Source organism: Convolutriloba macropyga, chromosome 6 (assembly GCF_964194025.1).
Source record: "Convolutriloba macropyga chromosome 6, txConMacr16.3, whole genome shotgun sequence".
Taxonomy (NCBI): domain Eukaryota; kingdom Metazoa; phylum Xenacoelomorpha; order Acoela; family Convolutidae; genus Convolutriloba; species Convolutriloba macropyga.
This window is the reverse complement of record NC_134473.1, coordinates 22,346,215-22,370,586: the sequence shown is the minus strand read 5'-3', so window position 1 is coordinate 22,370,586 and position 24,372 is coordinate 22,346,215. Positions and strand designations below refer to the sequence as shown.

At 35.6% G+C, this 24,372-nt stretch overlaps 1 protein-coding gene across 2 annotated transcripts in view; it reads left to right on the top strand.

Annotated features, from left to right (window-relative positions):
* The window catches only part of LOC142341574 (uncharacterized), a 106,328-nt gene that overhangs the window by 3,794 nt on the left and 78,162 nt on the right, over positions 1-24,372 (top strand). For both annotated transcript variants that reach the window (XM_075392621.1, XM_075392620.1), the window contains exons 2-3: positions 11,227-11,290; positions 18,309-18,510. In XM_075392621.1, coding sequence (XP_075248736.1) covers positions 11,227-11,290; positions 18,309-18,510 — 266 coding nt within the window. The remainder of the gene's footprint in view (positions 1-11,226; positions 11,291-18,308; positions 18,511-24,372) is intronic.

Here is a 24,372-nt window from a genome sequence, read left to right as displayed (position 1 = left end):
CTCATCTCGTTTTCTCAAAGTGCTTTTAAACAGCAGTTGCTCGACAAAGAAATTCAAAATGAAAAGAGTCACAATAAAATGCTAATGCGGAATAGAGGAATAGAGTTGGTGGTTGGAGTTAATTGCAGTTGTTTTTGGTTTTGATCCTGTCTTTTTTGAAAAATATAAAGTCGAATTTTCAGTCTTGCTTGTTGTTGTTGTTGTTCTTGAGTTGTTTTTTTTTGCATAGTCTCGTTGCTAACAGCTCGCATTTGCTTTTTAAACCCTAGTAAATGATTACCAGGTCGTAAGTTTATACTATTCATTGAATTGTTTTTCAGGACTTGTCCTGCTATGTTTTTTTCGTCGTTGAATTTTTTACGACCAGATGACGCCACAATCAGTTTTTGTTTCATTCCCGTGACTAATTTTTTGGTCACACGTGACTTACCTCACTCTCAAAAATGACTTCCTCACTTTGAAATAGACTTTTTTGCTTTAAATTGAAGAGATAAGGTCAAATGAGTGCTTTTCACTCTTATGGAAGGTTATTTAAGAGCAGCTAATAGTAACAGCAATAAGTTATACAGATTCTCAATCAAATTTTTACATCTCAGCCCTTAATGAAAAGAATAAGTTCCTCTTTTGGTCTGTCTGTTTTAGGTCTATGAAGCTATTGGGGCTATTTTCTGGCAATCTGCAAGCTATGTTCATATTTTTCTGCTTCGAGTCGATGACAAGTTTTTTTCAATGGGCGGGAACCCAAGTTTTGCCCTAATGAACTGTACTTTGCTATTAAACTATAGTGACTCTTTAGATATTTTTTGAATCGGATCTCAGGTAATTAACAGCAAAGGTCACACAATAACAATTTTGGCTAATTCAGACAACTTTCTACAGAAAATATAGTTACAAAGTATGGTTTGCTAAAATAGCCATTAACGAAGAAATGGTTTTAACGTTTTTTTAGTAAATTCCACTTCTTCATACAATTCCAAACAGAAAAAGAAAGTGTATATATCCCACTAGATGAAAGGTGTAGAATATCTGCATAAATTTTGACCTTTTTTTGTTAAACCAAACTTTTTCAAAGTAAATTGAATTGCTACAAAAAATTGCGCTTGACATGTTATTTAGTATCAGCAACAATTATGCATCATGTTTTTCACACCGACAGAAAATTGGCACACTTGCCCAAAAATGATGAACTGTTTTTCAGGAATTCGTTTCTTTGAGAAATTATTAATCCATAAAGGCAAAAAAACCGTTCACATTTTAATCGACATACTTTAGCATGTCCTTATATTATTTTTGTTTGTCACAAGACATAGGTAATACGTTTTACAGTTAACATGTTCTGCAATTTGCAATTGTTCTTGAATTAGTTTTGTTGTGCACAATGATGCACGAGAAGGATACAACCAAAGATTATATTGCGCAGATAAAAACTTTTCTGAACTACTACATTTTTTTTATCAGATACCAGTAATTTTAGTACCTTAGATGACTGCAATTTTCGTAAATACAAAATTTGTAAATGTTTTGAACGTTTGTGTTACTGTTGTGTTCTTTTAGCTCACAGCTATTGTCTGGCAGCTAACTCTAAAGTCCACTCAGATAAGAATGTATAGTTAAAAACTCTACTAAACTACAGTACAAACTTTTACCTGTCAGACACCAGTCATTCTAGAATCTCTTAATCCCAAATGAATTTGTGAATGTTTTGAACGTATGTGTTACTTTTATGTATCATTAGCACACATGTTTTGTCTGGTAGCTAACTCTTAATTCCTTCATTGCACAATGGCAAAACCGCAGTTGGTCGTAACAAAAAATTAGTCGAGTGGTTTCACGTTTTTTTTTATTGTCCTTTTCATGTTTTTTTTTCGAAACATCTTACAATATGGCGCAATCACATATGAAATGCTCTCCCATCGGTGTATCACTATATTGGGACGAAGGGATCAAACTGGTAGTCGAGTGGCACAAATGAATATCAGCAGTAAAGTAGCAAAAATCGCTAGAAAAGAACAACTAAGTGGATTAAAAAAGAATAACTGGATTAAAAAAGATAAAGAAAAAGATTAAAAACAGCGAAGAAGAATACTTAAAAGGATTTTTAAAAAAAGAATTGCCCGTACCTTACCTCCAGAGCACTTCAGAACTGGAACAGAGTAAATTCAGGAAAACTCTCAGAGCTGGATCAGAGTCTGATCTGGTCACTTTTTACGCTTGGCAGAGTAGCTCCAGAGCAGAAGTATGTGGTTACCCTTGACAGAAGAGCTCCCAGAGTAGCCCTATACTGGGCTATCGTTGACAGAGCTGGGACCAGAGCAGGCATGCTCTGGGACAACTCTTGACAGAGCAGGCCTACACTGGGACAACTCTTGACAGAACTGGCTCAGAGCAGGCCTACTCTGGGACAACTCTTGACAGAGCTGGCTCAGAGCAGTCCTACTCTGGGACAACTCTTGATAGAGCTGGCTCAGAGCAGGCCTACTCTGGGACAACTCTTGACAGAACTGGCTCAGAGCAGACCTACTCTGGGGCAACTCTTGACAGAGCTGGCTCAGAGCAGGCCTACTCTGTGATAACTTTTAACAGAGCTGGCTTAGAGCAGGACTACTCCGGGACAACTCTTGACAGTGCTGGCTTATATAAGTTGTCTCTGCTAAGAGGCAACAAAAAAACAACATTCTGATCAGAGACACATCTAGAGTCTGATGAATTTGATCAGAACCAAAGGGGTCCAGCTGAAAGAAAATGCTGGTCCACTTAAGAGGAAAATTTGATTAACATGACTACTAATATGAAAAGCTGTCTAAGTTCATCCATTGAGTCAAAAACATGCACTAACCGTATACCAAATAATTTTTTTCACAGCAGTTGGGTTTTTTTCATTCTCAATACTTTTAGAATGGTTTTTCTTTAGATACATTTAAAACTTCAAAAGTCTTTTTTTAAATGACTATATAATAGCAATATTTTTAGTTTTGTTCTGTGATGGACTCTGTCCAGACAGACACCAGAGCAGACCTACTCTGTGATCAACTCTGTCAAGACAGACTCCAGAGTAGAACTACTCTGTTTTCTACAATGTTAAGACAAGACCCAGAGTTGAGAGGTATTGTACTTTGGGGGAGCTCTGTTTCAGCTCTGATAGCGCAACTAACGCTGGAATTACCCCGCTCTAGCTCTGATGTACTCTGGAGGTTTGGTACGGGTGGATTAGAAAAGGAAAACTGGATCAAAAAAGAAAAAGAAAAGAAAACTGCTAAGAAGAATAACTAAGTTGATTAACAAAACCAAGACAACCAATTAACGCAAAATTAACTTATGAGCGGAGACATACTACAAACCAGCACTGGCGATGAAACAACAGCAGAGAAAAATTAAAAAAAAACAAGGCTGGCAAAATAGTTGCAAAGCGTTAGAAGGAAAATAAATCTATATCAAAATTATCCGTTGGGAGGAAGCAGATACAAAATGACTTTCTTCGAAACACCCTCAAACAATTATCACAAATACACAACCGACGCACTTGAGGAAAAATAAACGATACATTCACTTAATTAGTAAACAAAGATAGATTTAAATTCCTCAAATGCCAATCAAAAGATGGTGAACCACTCGCTAAATGGTGCTGTCGTACAGATTTACAATCTGTAGGAATGAGTTTATTCGCGGCGCCGATCAGCTTATTCTACAGCGGCTATTTAGTGGTGATTTCGTGGTGCGGATCGACGCTAATTTTTGTTACTTGTGAATTGAATATTCTGGTTACAGAATTTAGGCAGATTTGGCGTAGCGAAATCTCACTCAATTGTTTATTGGGTATTTCGCTTAGCGAAATACACTCAAATTTTGACACGTCTAAAGTAAGATTTTTAGCGGAGTGGATTCTAGTGCAAGAGAGAGTCAACTAATTTGAATTGCGAAAATGAAGAGAATGAATCTAGATAAAATTAACGAAACTGATTTACAATTTGTTCATAAGATATCATTTCTAAACGCGGCAACTTACAATCACGAGACAATGTGAACAGACAGAAGATCATGCACAGGATGTAAACAAATTTAAAAGTATGAAAACATAAGATTCGATCTTCAAAACTAGAACTAAATGAATGAACAAAATAAAGGTAGATGAAATGAACTAAATTAAATTAAACAAAAAATGATCTAATTTAGCTACACCAAAACGATAGCCCCAAACTAAAAATGTAGTATCATACCACATTTCCCCCTTGGCGAAAATAAATGACAAAGTTTTTTATCAGAAAATTAATAATCATTTGTACTTGTTAAATAATTAATACTGTAATGTTTTTAATCAGAGTTTTAAACGCAACAGTTTTAGAGAAATGTACTTTAATCACTCTCACTATCGTAATATCTCTCAGCCTTGCCAACCGTCATCAACAATTCTGGTTTTTCGTAATTGGGTGAGACAAAGAATTGGGTAGGGTATGAAGTTGTTGAACATGGGCCGACTGTAAAATTAGTTTCCTCTTGATTAGATTGTGCTGCGGCTGTTTGTATGGCGGAAATCATTGATTTTTTCTCAATTTGTTGTTTCTTGATATTTTGTCGTCTTTTATGTTTCCCAATTGCGCCAGTACTTGAAGTTGTGGGAATGCAAGTTTGGACTGAAATCGCAGACTCATCCGATTCTGTAACCGATACTGTGGAGCGCTTTCGTTTTGTTGGGATTAATGCTACAGATGCCTTTGTAGCTGCTTTTTGTTTTGGCCTAATAGGTGGCTCCGCTATAACAAAGCTTGTGGTGGGCAATTCCATTGGCACCACGAGATCGCTACTTAATTCGGTGGGTTGCTTTGGCGGTGCTGTTGACAGTTGTCTTTTGGGTTTCGTTGGCATTCGTACACGGAGGGCGCGTGTAACATTTGAATGAATTGACGACATTGTACTAACGTCTTCTGCCACTTTCCTATGCTTCATTCGTTTTCCTCCTTCTAACTTCTTTCTGGAATCCTTTGCGTGATGGCTGATTAGTTCTTCTGTTGTTTTGCCCGTTGGTAATTTTGGGCGTCGGTTAGCGTACACCTGTAATTCTGTCTCACGTTCCGCCTTCGTCCCAAACTTTGCTAAATTCGAGTTCCTGATTGTCACGTCTCTCTTTCCAGGTTATTTAATGACTGAGGTGTATTCGTTAGTTTTGATTACTGAAGATCCTGGTGCTAAGACGTCATATAGGCCATCGAGACTTTTCTTCGATCTTTTCGTGCGAGGTCTCTTTTTCGCCAGCTTTACCTCGAATGACGCTTCCGTTCTAGGTATAGATTGTCCGACATCTGGATGGGAAATCAATCTTGATTCCTTATTCGGGTCCTCCTTTTGTCGTTTCATCGCATCTTTGCCCAGTTTGTTCTTATTCACCTCTATCTCAATGTCGCTACGTTCATCGTTGTTCCAGTTATCGTCTGTGATAAGTTCGTCCTATCTGACAATCTCCAAATTTAATTATGTATTTAAAATGTTTTTGTAAGTTAGATTTTTTGGATCTGGTTTAGTCGTTATAATGCTTAATGGCGTATTCGCTTTTCTACCAAAATGTGCCTCAAATGGTGATATATTAATATTCTTTTGACGACATATTCGTAGCTGATAAATTATTGAATTTTTTGAGGCTTCCACATTGAATTGATTTCGCGCCGCCGTTTTAATACAAGCTAAGTGATTCTTGATTGTTTGAATTAGCCTTTCAACCAAACCAATTGCTCTGTGATCGTGTATTGGCGCTTCAATTAGCTGTATGTTATTTTGACTACAAAATGCTATAATTTGTTGTCCCGTTTGGCATCGAGCTTGATCCAATCTAATTGCACGGAATATACCGTGTAGCAAAACATACTCTTGAAGAAATTTCAAAATATTATCTGCATTAGCTCTATCAACTACTTCTGCTGTTGGGAATTTCGAAAATCGATCAATACAGGCAAGAAAGTAAATCTCTTGATTTTTTTCATTATAAATGGGTCCTCCAAAATCAATTTGAATTTCTACATTTGGAACTTTACATAACTTTAATGATGCCCATTTATTTGCAGGTATAATATATTTTCAATTTTTACCAATCTTGACACAGGGGTTGCACTTTGCAGTTTTCGTAGCTATGTCCCTGTGCATATATGGCCACCACGCGTGTGTTGCCATATCGGTCATCCCCCAAGTGCCAGGACGAGTTGCATGGATGGCGTCAACATAGGCATCTTTGATCGCGTGGGGAAGAGCAATCCTGTCATCTATGCAGACACAGCCGTTCTTTACATGCAATTCTTTCCAGAAGGAATGGATGTAGGGTGATATTTGTTTGCATCTATCTTCGTTGTCGGTAAAGATGCAGTCGCGAATCTCTTTCAAAATTGCGTTCTTAGTTGTCAGGCTGGCCATTAGGGAGCTGGAGAATATTTTGGAGAGGGCGAAGTTGAAAGAGTCCAGATAGAGGTCGTGTACTGAAGGCAAAGTGGCTGTTGTATCGGTCGTGGGCGTGATTGGAGTAGCGGGTGCTGCTTGAGCTGTTGAGGGTCCCTCTTCTGCAAATCGTACTCTTGAAGGAGCCGATTGTTTGACTGTCATCAAGGTTTCATCATCGGAGTTTGATTGCGACATCATGTATACGTTATTGAATTTCGTGGCGATTCGTTGGAAATTGTTTAATTTAGATAGCGACTGTTCAGTGGATCGATTCAAGGCAAAAAGCGAGTGAGGAATGTTAGCTGTTTCGATTTTGGGGTTGAAATTTAAATTATTTATTGTTAATTCGCTAATTGGGTTATCAATTTGCGTACTTGTAGAATATTCTGGATTTTGCGGTGCGAATTCACTGCATAATTTATTAGTGGAATTTGGATTATTTATGACGCTTTTTGTAGGTGGATTTCGCGCTGCGAAATCGACGTAATTTTCGGCGTTTAATAAGAAGCGTTTTGCACTTCGTTTAATTACATCCCATTTAGCTAAAATAAATTGCTCGTCATATGCAGATATATTAACAGCTTGTTGTTGCGGGTCGCGAGAGATATAAACCACTAATCATATTTTTGTGCCAGGGAGATGGTCAATTGAGAAATCAAATGGTAATAATCGATCTACGCAACGTGTCAGTCTACTGTTAAATGATTTGTTAGACCTGTTTTCTCTCATGATTGAGAGAAGAGCTCTATGATCAGTTATCACAGTAAAAGGTTTGCCGTATAAATAATATTTGAAATGTTCCACGGACCAGACAACACCCAAAAGTTCAAGCTCATTTATACTATATCTGTCTTCAACAGAGTTCAAAAATCGTGACGCAAATGCTACTGTATGCCAACCATTAGGTGTTCGTTGTTCCAATGCGCATCCCAAACCCTTGCGTGAGGCATCGCATATAATTCGTGTTTCTAATTCCGGGTTGAAATGTTTGTTTTCAGTGGTTTCCGTAATTTGTTATTTTATCAAGGAGAGCTGTTTTTCATGCTCATCCGTCCAAAGAAATTTTGAATTTTTAATAAGCAAAAGTCGAAGGGGGTAAAATAATTGTGACAAATTTGGAATAAATTTTCCTAATTGGTGTACTGAACCCATAAACGATCAAAGTTTTTTAAAAATTAGTAGGTGCTGATAATTTTCCAATTGCATCCGTTTTACTTGAAAGTGGAGTTACACCTGATTGTGTAATATTATGTCCAAGCCATTCAATCTTTTTGTTTGCAAACTGACATTTCGCGAGATTTATTCGCAGATTTTCTTGATCTAGTTTTTTTAGACATTTTCGTACCAAATCCAGATGTTTTTCGATTCCACCTCTGCTTACAATCAAGATATCATCCAAGAAACAGAAATTATTTTTCAAACCAACAAGGGTACAATCAATAGCTTTCTGGAATTTAGCTGGCATATCCGTTAAACCGTAAAATCCAGTTTTAAACGATATGTGCCAGTCATATCTCCGCTAACAATATTAAAGTTACAATGGCGGGCCGTATCACTGTGTAACTTAAGTTGGCTATAAGCGTACTGCAAACCATGAGTCGTAAAATAGGCAGTCTCCTGCGGCGCCGTTGACAGTGTTTGCGAGATTGTTTGAATTAGCGAATCTATATTGGGCATTTGATACTTGTTTTATGAATAGCTTTATTTAGAATTCTGGAATCAAGTGCTATTTTGATTGATTGATCCTTTTTTTACCGTAATGACAATTGGAGATAAGAAAAATTGATCAGAACAATTGTTTAATTTTTCTATATGTCCTTCGTTTTATAGTTTTTCTAGTTCTATTTTCACTTTCAGTTGAAGATGTATTGGCACTTTTCTTCCTTTCTGATGTATAACTCGATATTTTTTGTGGTATTTTGAATTGACCGTATGGTTTTTTGATTTTCCAATTCGAAATGTCAAATCGGGAAACTCCTTTGCAAGTGATATCTTTATTGCACAAGGTTGATCTATGTTATTGACCTCTGTTTCCGGACAAGGTTTCTGAGATATTGTGATGCCTAACTGATCAAAAAGATCTCGTCCTAATATTGGTCGAAACTCATCAGCTACGACTGTCGTTTTTGCTTTCTGAATATTCCAATCATTGCATTTTACCGGCATTTTTAAAGTGTCGAGAGGTTGAACAATATCGTTAGAAAAAGAATTCAATTCTAGTGGTTTTTTCTCTGACCATTGTGATTGCGCACAATTGAACATTATTTCTCTTGCAAGTGATATATTAATAATGGTACAACCACTACGAGAATCGAGAAGTAAATCACAATTTGTGTTTCCAATCGTTAATGACAAGTTTTTCAGTGCTATATTTGGTGAACTAATATTTTCGACTGTTGCAACTTAATTATCATCCGAAGAATCATAGTCTGAGTTAATTTGTTCATTATAATTGATATGATTGACGTTCTGATTTTCCTGACTAGAATTTTGATTAGATGTTTCAGCAGTTTCTACAGTGTTAATGCGATTGGTTTGTTGAGTATTTCTTGTATTGTTAAGTCTTCGTCGACATACCTTAGCAAAATGGTTTTGCAAACCACAGTGATTGCACTTCTTACCCATAGCAGGGCAAACCTGACGATGTGTTGGTGTCCAAATTTGACCACAACCACGACATTGTCTAACGGATGCACGGTTGACGACTGCTCTACTTGATTGATTTCCACGCACACCCGCGCCGTGAGATCGATTGAATCGTTGTATTGCGTTCACTGTACTGCCAGTTTCACCGTTATTAGATGAAATTCTCTGCTGATTCTGATTACCCATTTCCACGTTGACTGCAACGCTGAGTGCCCTCTCCGGTTCAACAGTATCCCGTAGAAGCTCCCGTTGAATGTCATCATCCAACATGTTCGTGATGAAAATGTCTCTGATTATTGCCTCTTCACGATTTTCAAAGTCGCAATTGTCAGCCAATTCCTTCAAGATGCTGTAGAATTGTTCTACAATTTCACCCTTCTTCTGCTTCCGAGAGAAGAACACGCATCGATCAAATGTGATATTTCTGGGACGAATAAAAGCTATCTCCATCTTTTCCCAAAGTTTGAGGGTAGTCAAGTCGTAAATATTGTCGTGCGGAAATTTTTGTGTCAGTAGTCATCTTCCTTCCGTACCAATACTTAGGTACAACAGAGATACACATTTTTGGTCACACAAATTCCATGGTCGTTCCCCGCATAGTATTCCCGTTTCTGTTATCTTTTGACATTTTAATTCCCATTGCAACTTCAACTGATTGTTTCTAATTCGACGCTCTCTCTCCGCTTCATCTGTTGTATCTTCAATTAGCATCTCGTACTTCGGTTCCACTGGCAGTCGGACTGTCGTTGGCTTGGGTTGTAGCAGTGTGTCTATAGTGATACTCTCTCGAGCGAGAATCGCTAGTTTTACTTGGATTCGCCATTTCTCCAATCTGATTGGTGGGTCCGAAGTTGGTCGTTCCCAAAATAGCTCTAACGACAACGGTATTTTTCTAGATTCTCGAGCTGGCTGCGCCATGTCGTACAGATTTACAATCTGTAGGAATGAGTTTATTCGTGGCGCCGATTAGCCTATTCTAAAGCGGCTATTTAGTGGTGATGTCGTGGTCCGGATCGACGCTAATTTTTGTTACTTGTGAATTGAATATTCTGGTTACAAAATTTAGGCAGATTTGGCGTAGCGAAATATCACTCAATTGTTTATTGGGTATTTCGCTTAGCGAAATACACTCAAATTTTGACACGTTTAAATTAAGACTTTTGGCGGAGCGATTCTTGTTCAAGAGAGAGTCAACTAATTTGAATTGCGAAAATGAAGAGAATGAATATAGATAAAATTAACAAAACTGATTAACAATTTGTTCATAAGATTGCATTTCTAAATGCGGCAACTTACAATCACGAGACAATGTGAACAGACAGAAGATCATGCACAGGATGTAAACAAATTTAAAAGTATGAAAAAATAAGATTCGATCTTCAAAACTAGAACTAAATGAATGAACAAAATAAAGGTAGATGAAATGAACTAAATTAAATTAAACATAAAATGAACTAATTTAGCTACACCAAAACGATAGCCCCAAACTAAAAATGTACTATTATACCACAGGTGCCATTCAAGAATCAAACAACAAGCAGCACTCTACAATTGGCAACACCAAAAAGTAAGGTAAAGAAAATCAATAATGAGCGATCAGCGCAAGCAGCTCATTAAACGCTCTATGAAACACCAAATTACCAATGTCCAGCCAACTATAAAACTGTCAAGATGCGGCAGCAAGATGGCACAAGGGCATCCAATTACTTGCCCAGCAAAACAGCAGAAATTGCAAATATGCAGAAAAATAGGATGCTAAAGTCGCGAAAGCCATCAAAATCAAGCAATCAAAAATAATTCAAAGACATTATGAATAAACGTACTGTCCAAAGAATAAACAAAACGCGCTGGACTTTGTCTCATTTCATGACCAATTAACAACATAAGCTGATCGCAAAGCATGATTTAAAGCAGATCAGTATATGAGGGGTTTCGCGTTGATTCTCCGCGACTAATAAAGAAATCAATACTAGCAACAACGATAAGTATTTTTTGACACGCTCAGTTGTTGATCTTATGTTGTCCCGTAGCAACTTTGATTGTTTTGACAAGGAACGTATGGCTTGGAAACTTACTTAGCTCGATCGCTCTTTCGATTTGGTCACATACTTTTTCTGCTGAGCGAATTCCATTGTGATGCAATTCAACCTGTAAATATTTTAGGAATTGATTATACCTTCACGTGGTCAGTGCACCAGGATGGAGTTGGAAAAGAAGTAAACATGAGGTGAGAAACAGAAAAACAAAGAACCTCTGATTTCTAGAACTTTATAAATGATGCCAGATGCAGATCTCTCAGTAATGTAATTTTTATCAATCAACCAGCAGGCGCAGTAATGTGCGTTTGCACATAAAATTCCGAACCAACATTTCTGAATAAAATGTCTAAAAAAGGGCGAGACAGAAGGTTTTTAAAAATTCTTATATTCTTCGAAATTAATTGGTAAAACCACTTAAAATCTCGTTCCGTGTAAACATTGAAACTGAAAGACAAGAAAAAGAACAAAACCACTTAAAACAACAAGCATTAATTAAGGCACAAAAACTTTATTACGAAGTCAAGGTAGCGTCTGATAAAACCTAAATTAAACAAATCAACTTGTATTACACCAGAAAAGATATGAGACCTGTCTTTATCGGGAGTAATGTAGAAGTACACAAAAAAGACAAATTTATCAAAGCAGTGCATACTTTTTGAAAATCATGAATTTCAAAGCCATGAAAACATTTAGTTATCAACTAAAAATATTAAATAGCTTCTGTTATATCTATATAGAAAGAAATTGAGACCAGTCATTGTCCAGAACGTCGTATGATCACAAATGAACGGAAACAGATAAAAATGTGAAAAAAAGTTGCAAGAAAACGGCGTTGAAGTAATTAAAATCATAATCTTGTAATCATAAAAAATTATTTTGCCTTCTTTCAAAGCCAACAGAAAAGACAACAGAAAAAAACATCAAACAAGGAAAAATGTAAAAGGCTGAAAAAAAAGTTATTAAATTTTGTAGTATCAAAGCCAAACAACAACTGTTTAAAAGATAAAACAGCAAAAAAAAAACAAAAGTACAATTCACTCCAAGAATGATGTGAACTAATTTTTTGATGAGACTACAGTACAAGGTTGCAGAAGTAAGATATAAAGGAACAAATCCAAAACTAAATTTGCTAAAAAGTTTCAACAACTATAATTTTTCAATTAAGAAAGGCTAACGCATTATTGGTAGCTGCTGAGGAACACCGCGATTAGACCAAAATCAATCACGCGTTGGCTGCTCTGCCACAAAAACAAATAATAGTAAAATAAGATATCCCAATATCTGAATTGGCAAAACACTCAGTGCAAAATGTAACTGATGATTTTTTGATAATTATCAAGTTATATTAGTGGAAAACCATAAGTAATCTTTTGAAAGCATTATATGGCTTAAATAATAGCTCATTAGAAGGCGAATTAAACTAAATGATTAGTTGAACCAGCCGTAAGACAACAAAAAGTACAAAATTGACAAAAATGAAGTTGTTGAAGCCGTAAAAACCATGAGCTTTACTCAAAATACACAATATCCAATATTTGGGCCCAATTCTAATTTGAATCGGACCTACTTTAATTGAAACTCTAGATGAAATCTTTTTCTGTGATTGAGACGAAAAAATCCAGCAAAAAACAGACCCAGCATTTTTTTGCTGGAAAATTTCCAGCAAAAGCGTAACAAATGTTTAATTTTCAAAAAAAAAATAAGCCAACTTTTTAGCCAAAAGAGTCATTTCAAACATTTCATAATATCTTCATAAAATCGTTAAACATGAAACCAATAAGAGTATCGTTAACAATTTTTTTTTTTCATTTTTTTTTGGCAAAATCGATTAAAATTTTTACAAAATTATAAAAAAATGTGATCAAAACAACGGAAGTGAAGCAAAACAACTATCACAAAACAATGTTCGCTCGCCGGTCGTTTGAGAGAAATTCGCCAAAAAATTAGTTGTTTTTATTTTTCAATTACGGATCACTTTCATAGTTCTAAAATAATACGCAAAATATTCAGCAAAGTACAACCAATATACAATGCTTTACTATTTTTTAATAGCCGTGAAGCAATAGCGGCTATTATTGGGGACATGGTGTTTTTTTTTCAATTCGTCATCTCAATCGATGGTTTGTACGACCTGACTTCTTGGAAATGGTTTTTTCAATGACATCAGCGACTTCTACCGCTTTACATTTCAAATTTGTTTGTGTGACGTCTTTTCTGCTTTTACGTCAATTGCGCGACTTACCTCACTAATAAACGACTTCAGAACTCATTTATTGGACATTAAATTTTAAGAAGATTTACTAGTTAAGGTTCGCAACAAGACCTCGCAAATAAGAAATCTTATTGAAGCTAATGAATTTAACCTTATAGTTTTAGGAGAAACTTGGATTAAAGATAACTCAAATGATGAGTTTTTTCTCCAGCAGTGTTGTCCAAATGGTTATTATTACTTGAGTGCAAACAGAAAAGAAGGAAATGGTGGAGGATTAGCGGCGTTCTATGATGGAACTGTACTTGTCGATAATTTTTCAAACAAGTGTTTAACAATCCCGGAGCTGGCATCTCTTGAGTTTACGCTTGGCAATTCGGTGTATCTCTTGGTTTGTATATACAGAAAACCAATTACCAATTTTAGTGTTTTTTCAAGTGAGTTAGCATCATTTTTTGAGGAGAAACAGCTGTTGTTCAAAAAATTACTTATTAAAGGTGATATCAATATTTCTATGCTGCTATTAAATGATGCGTCAAGAGAATGGATTTCATTTTTTTTGATGAATTTGGTCTGCAACAGCAACTTACTGCGCCTACTCACAAAACTGGTGGATTTTTAGTCCAGGTCATAACATCCGAGAAGGTTGAAGTATCAGAAACTCTTTTCATTTCCATTACAAGCTCTGATCATGGAGTTGTGCACTTTGACCTTCTGCAAAAGCACAAGAATTTAGCAATAAAGAAGGCCTCGTGCAGAAATTGGCTAAATTTTGACGTGGAAGCGGTTGCAGAAAATATTGTTGCTCCGATCTACAGAGATAAACCTGAAAATTTTTGGAACAATGTTTTAATGAAGGAAGTTAGTTATGTCGATAAAAATCATACTCTGAAAACTAAATATGTTCGAAATCATACGTGCCCTTTTTTGACGATAAACTAAGAACCATGAAAAGATTGAGCAGAAAATTTTGCTAAAGCTTATCGAAAGAATGGAAATTCGCAAAACAAAAGCCGGTTTATTAATTCAATTTTGGAGTATTTTGATCTGTTTGCCAAAAAGAAAAGTGAATACCTCGACAAATGTGTCGCTAGTAAAAAATAAGCGTGTTAGGTATTCTATGCTTCAGCAAATCCTAGGAAAAAATAAAATTGTCCGGCCGCAGTCACTAGGGGAGCCTGAATGCCTAGCAAAAAATTTTTATGCTTTTTTTGTTAAGAAAATAGAAACCGTGTTAGTTTCTATAACTATAGCGAATTGTTTCATATTGAAAAATTCACGTACAGTTATCCTGGAAACTTTCAAGTTTTTACACTGAGCAATTTGAAATTACTTCTACCAAAGATTTCGAACAGTACAGCACCGAAAGATGTTACACCAAATAGTTTTTGCGAAAATGTTTTGACAAATTCGCCGGAGTACTTCATTGCATTAATTAATTTAACTCTCCATACAGGGTATTTTCCAAATCAATTCAAACAAGGCGTCTTGAGGCCGCTCATAAAGAAGTTTAACTTTGATCCTGTATTGCTATCTCCCTGTTACAAATCTAAGATCCATGACAGAAAGTTCTTGCAAGAGCTGTTTTTGAGCAAATTAATTTTTAGCTGGAATCTAATAATCTCAGTAGCAAGTATTGGAGTGATTTTCGTTGCTCACATTCAATGGAAACGGTTTTACTGAAAGTCTTAAATGATCTTCTGTCTTATCCGAACGAGTCGCGTTCCGCTATATATATTGGATTAGACTTGTCCGCAGCGTTTGATATAATTGACCATCAGTTTTTAATTGAGATATTAGCAAAAGGGATTGGTTTGCTATCTGTTGTGTTACTGTTTTTTAAAAATTTTCTTTCGAATCGCTCGCAACAAGTTATCATAAATGGATATCTTTCTGGTGATGATAAAGTTAAGACGGGTGTGCCACAAGGGTCGGTTCAAGGTCTTTTACTTTTTTCTTGTTACATTTTGCCGTTAGAAGACAAGCTGAAAGAATTAGAAATGAACTACCATTTCTACGCAGATGATACTGCTCTTTATTTTGTATTCAGTTCGACCCTCTGTCAATGCATGTTTGATAATATTTTTGACCTCGATTCAACGTTGGTTCAACAATGCAAAATTGAAATTGAATGCGGATGAAGGTGAGTATATGATTAATCGGTAATGTAAAATTGTTAAACACGGTCTCTTATGTCTGCTAGAAGATGTTAACTACATTGAACAGGTCAAAATTCTAGGTTGTTAGATTCATTGTCATTCTACTCTGCAAGGACAGATTAACTTTGTTTGTTCGAATTTGTTTTATTATCTCCGTGAATTACGTTCAATTCGAGATCAAGGTAAAAAATCTGTCCTAATTGAGTTAATTAGAGTGTTAGTGTTATCATGTGTTGACTACTGTAATTCGCTTTATTATGGTCTGCAAAACCTTTTATTAGCAAAACTTCAGCGAATAATGAACTCTGCCGCGCGTTTGATTTTTCGATTGTCACCTTCAACACCAACCTCGTCATAACTCAAGCAGCTACACTGGTTGCCAATTAGGCTATGCATTATCTTCAAAATCCTATTGTATGCGCATCGCTTTGTACATCACGTCAAACTCCCACCATATTTATCGGATTTAATTAAACGAAACACGATGGTTAAAAGGTCTCAATATTTTTACAATTTACATGTTCCCAAATTTCGCTTTAATTTTGGAAGACGTTCGTTATAGCTTGCCGTCGCTGTTGAGTGGAATAAACATTCTTTTGAGCTGAAACTTATACCATCTGAAACTTACTTCAGGCTAAAACTCAAAACTTACCTTTTTATTAATTTTCTTGCACTGTTGAGATTTTAAATGGTGCTTAAACCAATAATAGTAATAATAATAATAATAATATAATAATAATAATAATAATAATAATAATAATAATAATAAAAATAATAAGAATAATAATAATAATATTAATAATAATAATAAAAATAGTAATAATAATAATAATAATATTAATAATAATAATAATAATAATAATAATAATAATAATAATAAAAATAATAATAATAATAATAATAGTAAAAATAATAATAATATTAATAATAACAATAACAATAATAATAATAATTATAATAACAATAATAATAATAACAATGAAAATAATAATAATAACAATAACAATAATAATAATATTAAAAATAATATAGTAATAATAATAATATTAATATTAATAAAAATAATAAAAATATTAATAATATTAATAATAAAATTAATAATAATAATAATAATAATAATAATAATAATAATAATAATAATAAGAATAATAATAAAAATAATAATAATAATAATAATGATAATAATAATAATAATAATAATAATAATAATAATAATAATAATAATAGTTAAAGATCAATAGCGTGCATCTAAGTAGTGCCAAACTTATATGCCCTAAATTTTGAGTATTAATCTTGAGTTTTTGATTTTTAATATCAATTTTGAAAAAAGCTCTCTTAGGTTTTTTCTTTATAGACCTTATGTGTCATGAAATTGACGTCCGAATCTCGCCAAAAAGTCTAATGGTCTGTTATGGGACTGATGGTTGAGATGTCTATCTTGTTAATAGCCGCTCTCATCTTCTCAGCCGGCTATTATTGCGCTCGTATTTTTTACAATTCAAAGAATTTGAATTGTATTGGGGCGCTGTCTTTTTTTTTTTAAGATCTGTTCACACATTTTCACGATTTTTGAAGTCAAATTGGAGTAGTGATTTTGGTCACGCCGAAACAGGAAGTGGAGCGAAAAAGCGAGTGGTTTTGCGGCGTGAATTTTTTTCGCTCTAATTTTAAAGTAGAGTGAGAAAACGGTGTTTGAACAAAAATTCGGTTTCTCGGTAGTGGTTTTTTGTTCACATGAGGCAATTTCACTCTGATTTTTACTGTTTTTTCGATTTTTTGGATCGGATTTTTTTCTAAATGGTTTTCCCAATCCATTCGCAGCTCATTCTAGGCCTAGTTTTTTGTTTGAATTTTAATTCTCATCTCTCGCTAGTGGTTTTTTCGTTCACATGCGGCATTTTGATATTGATTTTCTGTTTTTTTCTCACTTTTTTTGTTTTGATTTTTTAAAAATGGTTTTCTCAATTCACTGATAGTCCTTTCTAGGTCTAATTTTTCTGTGTAGTCAATGAAAATTCTTTGAATTGTACGTCAGGACTTGTCCTGCTATGTTTTTTTACTTCGTCAAACTTTTTTTCGCTTTACCATTTTGCCGCTTTTTCGACATTTTGCGTGAAATCTTTTTGACTTCTCTAGGCTAGTTTTTCTCTTCTCTCATTCTGCTAAAAGTGAATTTGAACCTCAGTTGCTAAGCAAAGCAATTCAAAATGAACAGAGTCGGTATAAAAAAATGAAGTCAGAAATAGAAACGGGATAAACCCATAAAGCCCAATTTTAGATGCCCGCTATCTGAACGTCGTTCCTATAAGTCTTAGTTACCACCTCTAATGCTTATTGGTGTTGATAGTAGCCCCTGTAGCCTCTCTCTAAGAAACAGAAGTACGTTATCTTCAACTACGAAATGCCATCAAAATAAATCGGACTTAAAAAATGTTTTTTGTACAAAAATCTTTTTTTTTTCAATATATTCTATTCTTTCAATCCCAATCATGCTTATTGGAATCAACGGCGGCTATTTTCCGGCAATCTGCCGGGTATGTTTTCTTTAGTTGTTTTATTTCATGGAAGGCCACAAGCGTCTATCGCGGCTATTTTCCGGCAATTTGCCGGCCATATTAAAAATCAGTAAGAACATTGATTTTTTTGCATGTCATGATTGCAGGTCTAAAAGTTTTCTCGCAGAAAGCATGAAATTTTTCGGTAGTTCCTGATATTATTGGGACAATTCTTGATGAACTAGAATATTTTTGTTTTGTTTTCGATGGCTTTCAAAATAAGTAATGAGAAAATATAGACCTTCGGTTTTTGGAAAAAAATATTGCTATTCTTGTTTTCCAGAAAATTGGATGACTGTCAAAGTGAGTACAACTCCTATACAGTGCACCTAAAAGGCAGTCTTCACAACGCACAATCACATGACCCGACAGTGAAGTGTCGCAGAGATAGGATAAATCCCCCAGATGCCTGTACTTACTGGAAAGCCAAGCTAAAGAAGGAAGTCAATCTATGCACACAAAAGAGACACTACTTTTGCGTACAGGTTTATTGTTTATTATTTGATGATTTTGTGTGCCACCCTAATAGAGAAAACCAAACAAACAACGACACAAAAAATGTCAGAAGTTGCAGTTTTTTTGGTTTCCATGGCTTCATTTGTTAACAAGTAAGAGAAAAAGTTTGGATTATTTGGACTTGAAAACCAAGTGCTTCCAGCACTGTCTGAGTTCTATCGGAAAAATTTGAGATCAAATTTTGTTCTTTACTTAGTTACGGACGATCGGCAATGACATAAAACATGCTTCGATTATTCCATTTGGCTTTTGAGAGACTAGATATGCCAAAAAATCAAATATAAGCTCAATATGATAGCCTAAATTGACTACTGGACGCAAGACTGAACTAACCGTGAAAATATTGTGTATACCATTTTTTTTATTACCGTTCGTTCTTATTTCGTGATTTGTAAAAAAAAATTTTCTCTTTTCTGGATTGTACTGGTTTCTATATCGGAATTTAAGAACACTCTAATGCATAATAAATGCTGCTCATGAAAAGATCAGTCTGAAATGTGGGGAATAATAAGAAAAAGGGCAGCTGAAAACAGGCTACTGTACGCCTAATGCTGTTCCGTTGCGATCACGCAGAAACCACAATTATTATTATTATTATTTATTCTGGCAGCAACACTTAGTCAATCGTACTTGAAGAAGTAAATCAATGAAATTTTTGCACTTATTTAAAAACAATCATTTTTTACACAACTGTTTTCGAAAATGTTCTCCAACTGCTCTGCGGACAGCAAAATGAGTCAGAAATTCAACCAATTGAGTTTTAACGGAGATCTTGACATACATTTTCCCCCAAAATTACGAAGTGGTAACGCTGAATAGTAACACTTTTTTGCAGCAACAGAAAAAAAACTAAACAACAATTTTTTGAGAAACAAAATTAGAAATCTGGAAAACGTGAATTCACGTTCATTTGAAAGAATTTTGTTGAAACTATGGATTTCTAAGTTCAGTCATAATATTAAATTTTTGATCAACCGTGAAAACAAAAATAATTGAGAAAAAAATTTTTCGTAAACCGTGAAAAACAAAAACTACCTTTCTGTTAAACGTGAAACGTCATTCACACAAAGTGTCGTGGTCGATAACACGGGTCAAAAGAATTCAACAAGTTGAATTTTAAATTAAAATTGGAACTGAAAATATACCAAATTTAAATTTTTTGTTTGACATTCGTATAGATCTTAGTTCCGATTCCCGGAGATCACTTTTTTCAACCTTTCATGATAATCATATTTGGCCTGGATGAAATTGAGTTCATTAGTAGGAGGTCGGTTGATGTTAGAATCAGTTTTCTCTGGGTGGGAGAATTTTCTTCTGACATCTGATTGATAGCTTAATAAGATATAGATAGCGCCAAAACGCAATCAGAAAAATCGAACTGAGTTTTGTGGCCATTACTCGTTGACAACAAAATTCCTCCTTTAAGTTCTTCTTTCGTTCTTTAAATTTCAAAATAATTTCCAAAATTCTTGAGCTTTCTTTGAAACCATCACATCCTCCATCTTTTTTTCAGCAAGTTTGTGTGCATAGGTTCTCCAAATCTGTCGAATTCTTTTCTATTTCTTGTTAAAGTTCGCGAAGGCTCTGATGATTCAGGTTGTTGATGCTCTGCAGATTATGTTGATGCAGAAGCTTCATCTTGATGTGAAGGTCCCACATCTGCGCTCTGGAGTTGTAGTTTTGATTGAGAAGTGGTCTCCTCCACTGGTGGTTCAGTATTCACATTGCCCTCGTCTAGTCTCGCAATTTGGTTGTCGCTCACTAAAATAATCTGTGTTAAGTTTTCGGGCTCAATGAAAGATTTGGGCTCAGAACCTTTGTCTTTTCATATGCCTTGAATAGAATGGGTTCAAAAATCACAAGTCGAAATCTGCTATTGCTGGTAGTCTCACCCTCCGTTCCAAAAGAAGTTCAACTTGAGATTTTTCCCTCATCATTTAAGACTTGCGATTTGTAATCATACCTTTTGCAGGAATACTCCAAATGACACATTAAGATCGAGACTCCACGTTTGGAGCGCCCGCTTCACTGTCTGAACTGCTCCCTCAGCTAGTTCATTAGCTCTTGGATGATAGTTGGGTGATTCCATTCGCTTAATTCCCAGTGATTACCACCTTTGTTAAAGGTCACCACTATATTTCAGAACCATTATCAGACGATAACGTTTTTAGTATTCCGAATCTTGCAAGGATTTGACTAAAGTATTCTTTAACTGTTTCAGATGTTCAATTTTCAGCGGGGAACGCTTTTATTTAGCCAGAAGCCGCGTCAACAATTACTAAGATAGGGCCTTTGTCCTTATAATAACCCCAGTCGATGTGGAACCATTCAAAAACGTCGGCTTCTGGTCACGTAGTGAGTGTTTTCCCAGGCTATGCCCGTTCATTTGACAATTTTTACATTTACTAGCAAAAATTTGAACGACTTGCGTAATGCGATCATGCTATCATTTTTATTGATGCTTCAATTGCTTTCTTCCGAGGACGTGTCTCATGCTTTTTTGCAAAAATCAAGTGTCGTAGTTTGGGTGGAAAGAATTTAAAATCATCTCTGAAGATGATTCCACTGTGTATAGTCAGTGCATCTTTGTGTTTTTCTACTCCTTTTATTGCTTCTGAAATTTGTCTTTAATTGCAGCTTTTGAATCGTTTTTTTTTCTGTCCAGAAAAAATCTGTTTGTTACAAGTTCAGTTTTGATTTCTGTTTAAGTCGCCAAATTACTCTGAGCGAAGTAGATGTTATTGATTGCGACGGACACCCGACCGTTGACGGATTCATCTTCGTCAAAATCTATTCTATTCAAAGCATCTGCATGGGGTGTCTGATCTCCTTTTGTGTACTTCAACTCATAGTCAAAATCATTAGAGCTATTCCCATCTTGGGACTGTAGCTGATGCTGTATTCGGAATACACTCGTCTGACGCAAAGATATTTAATTGGTTTGCTGTCAATCCATCTACAGTGTAAAATGTCTTCGAAGAAAGAATTGCTTCATTCTTGTGACCACAAACACAATTACCAGTGCCTACCGCTCTATTTTTTAGTAGTTTTGCTCCACTGGAGTCAATTTTTTCGATACATATATAAATGGATGTCCTTCTTGCGTAAAAACCCCACCTGATTTTTCAGAGGCGTCAGTAATAACTGTTGCTTCCTTTTGTAAACTATATGGCTGTACAAGTTTTAAGCACAAAATTCTTTTTTTTTCATCAAAAGCATTTTGTTGCATCTTGCCCATGAGAAATTGCTATTTCTTGTGTTATTAAAAGTTAGCATTTTTGTTGCAAAATCAGTAATCAATCTTCCTAAGAAATTTGCTAACCCAACAAACGATTCGAGTTGATTGTTGTTAGTTGGTGCTTTAGCATTTTTTTATTTTTTCAAAGTGTTTGAGATCTGGTGCCATTACCCCCTTTGAAATGGATTATCCCAAAAAACTAACGCTATCGACTGGTTTTGAGTTGGACCATTTCTCATTAATAGTACAATTTTTCTCACGTAGTCGACTCTTACCTGCAAGCATTCTCTGGTCTAACTGCTCCTCGATAGTTCCATAGTCCAAAACATCCCCTTGAAAGATCACAACATCTTTGATTCCTTTGAGTATTGATTCGATGCGAGCAATTCTGGAAGATTGAAGAAGAGTTTTTCAATCCTCGATTTAGTCGGCACATTTTGAACAGTTCCTGAGATGTGTTGAACTAGCATATATCTTTTGCCTCCTCGTCAAGTTCAATTTGATATTAGGCATCTGAGAGGTCAATTCTGCCAAATAATGAGGCCCCATGTAGGTTGTGGAAGATCGTCTCTACGTCAGGTATTGAGTCCTCGTCCATTACTTTACCATTGACATGCACTTTCAAGTCCACACAAAGTCTCAGTTCTCCACTCCTCTTTCTCTGCCACACCACAAGAGAAGCATTACAGACTCTTCCTAGTTGTAACGGTTCAACGATGCCCTGTCTGACCATCTGCTCCAGCTTATCTGTGACCTTGTTTTGAAGAGTTAGAGGTATTTTTCTGGCTCTTCAGGACATTGGCTATGATCCTGGCATCAGCTTCAGATCAGCTTTGTAAGCTGGCTGTAATGGTTCAAGGATGCCCTGTCTGGTCATCTGTTCCAGCTTCTCTGTGACCTTGCTTTGAAGTGTTAGAGGTATTTTTCTGGCTTTTCTGGACATTGGCTATGATCTTGGTATCAGCTTCAGATCAGCTTTGTAAGGTGAGCTTTTGTTGCGATATTGTTCAAAACGTGCTTGGATTGAAGGACACTACCAAGTAGTCGAAACTCTTTGTCAGACTGCACAAATTCTAGTTGATTTTGCGTGGGCCTGCTTCCGTTCCACTCAACGTCACAAGTAAGTGAACCGAGAAGTGTAAACTGAAGCCCATCATAAGCTCCGAGATGTCATATCTTACCATCCAACTGAGGTTTACCAAGCTCAGATCATATTTTGAACGATATCACTTTGCTATCTTCACCTTTGTCTGCCTGCATTTTTACGTCGCAGTTACTTATTTCTATGTCGCAGACTTGCTAATGATTTGTTCTTTAGTATAAAACATTCCAATCTCCAATGCTGGAGATAATTGTTTTCAAGAAAAATTTTCTTCTTCGCAAAAGTTATAATGTTTATTGTACTTAACTGAATTTGAGTTGTGTTTGCTTCCCCACTTTTTTGAGAAGTGTCCCCCTTTTGACAGGAGTTATATTTTTAATTTGTGCTGGACAGAATCTACTAAAAAGTAGCCTATCTTCACTCCTAGTGCACATATTGTTGTTTTTGTTAGCTAACAATTTTCATTTGATTTTCGAAAGATCTTTTTGAAATTGTACTCAACTTCTTCTTTCACAGTGAAAAAATTATTACCTGATGAAGAACTTTCTGAACTGTAAGCGGTCGGTCATTTCAGTAACTGAGACTGCTGGTTTTGCTCTAATACCGCCTAATAGTCTAAGTTTTGCTCCAGGGTTCCTCAAACCAGAGTTAAACCTATTTTGTACCAAATCCGCTTCGGGGTTGGCCACTGTTTTAATTTATTCGAAGTTGCAATAGCGGGCTTCTTCTCTGAGACGTGCTAGGAAATTTAGCCGTTTCTGCCGTTACTGCTCTCTTTTTTAGCGAAAACATAATTTTGAATCACCGATCTGATGTCTTTATTGGGATTGTCGATCAAAATCCTAAGACTCATAGGGCTCCTAAATTTATTAATTGCATCTTGCCCGCGCATACTAAGAAAGAGATTGGTTACCAGTGGGTCCTCTATAGTCCCATCGGTGTTGAACTTGTCCCCTTTCTTCTCTGCGCGACATTTCGCCACAAAAAACATAAACCACGCGGAAGCTGATTCTGCGTTCTGTAGACGCAAAATTTGTCTGTCTGCTGGTGGTCAGGACACCACTGTCGTGGTTGAAAACACGGGTCGAAAGAATTCATTGAATTGAATTTTAATTTAAATTAAAACTGGAGCTGAAAAAATACAAAATTTAGCTCGTGTTTTTAGTAGTTATCTATGCGAAACATACAAAGAAAAAATAGATTAGCTAAAAATGTTTTACTTGATTGGCATGCGAATAGATCTTAGTTCCGAATCCCGAAGAAGTTAAGTTTTTCTATTTCCATCAACCTTTCATGAGAATCATATATAGCCTGGATACAATTGAGTTCATTAGTTGGAGGTCGGTTGATGTTAGAATCAGGTTTTTGTGGGTGGGAGATTTTTCTTCTGACATCTGATTGATAAGTCAATAAGATACTGATAGCGCCAAAACTATATTAGAATCTAGCTTAGTTTTATGGCCGTTACCTATCGACATAACAACACAGTAA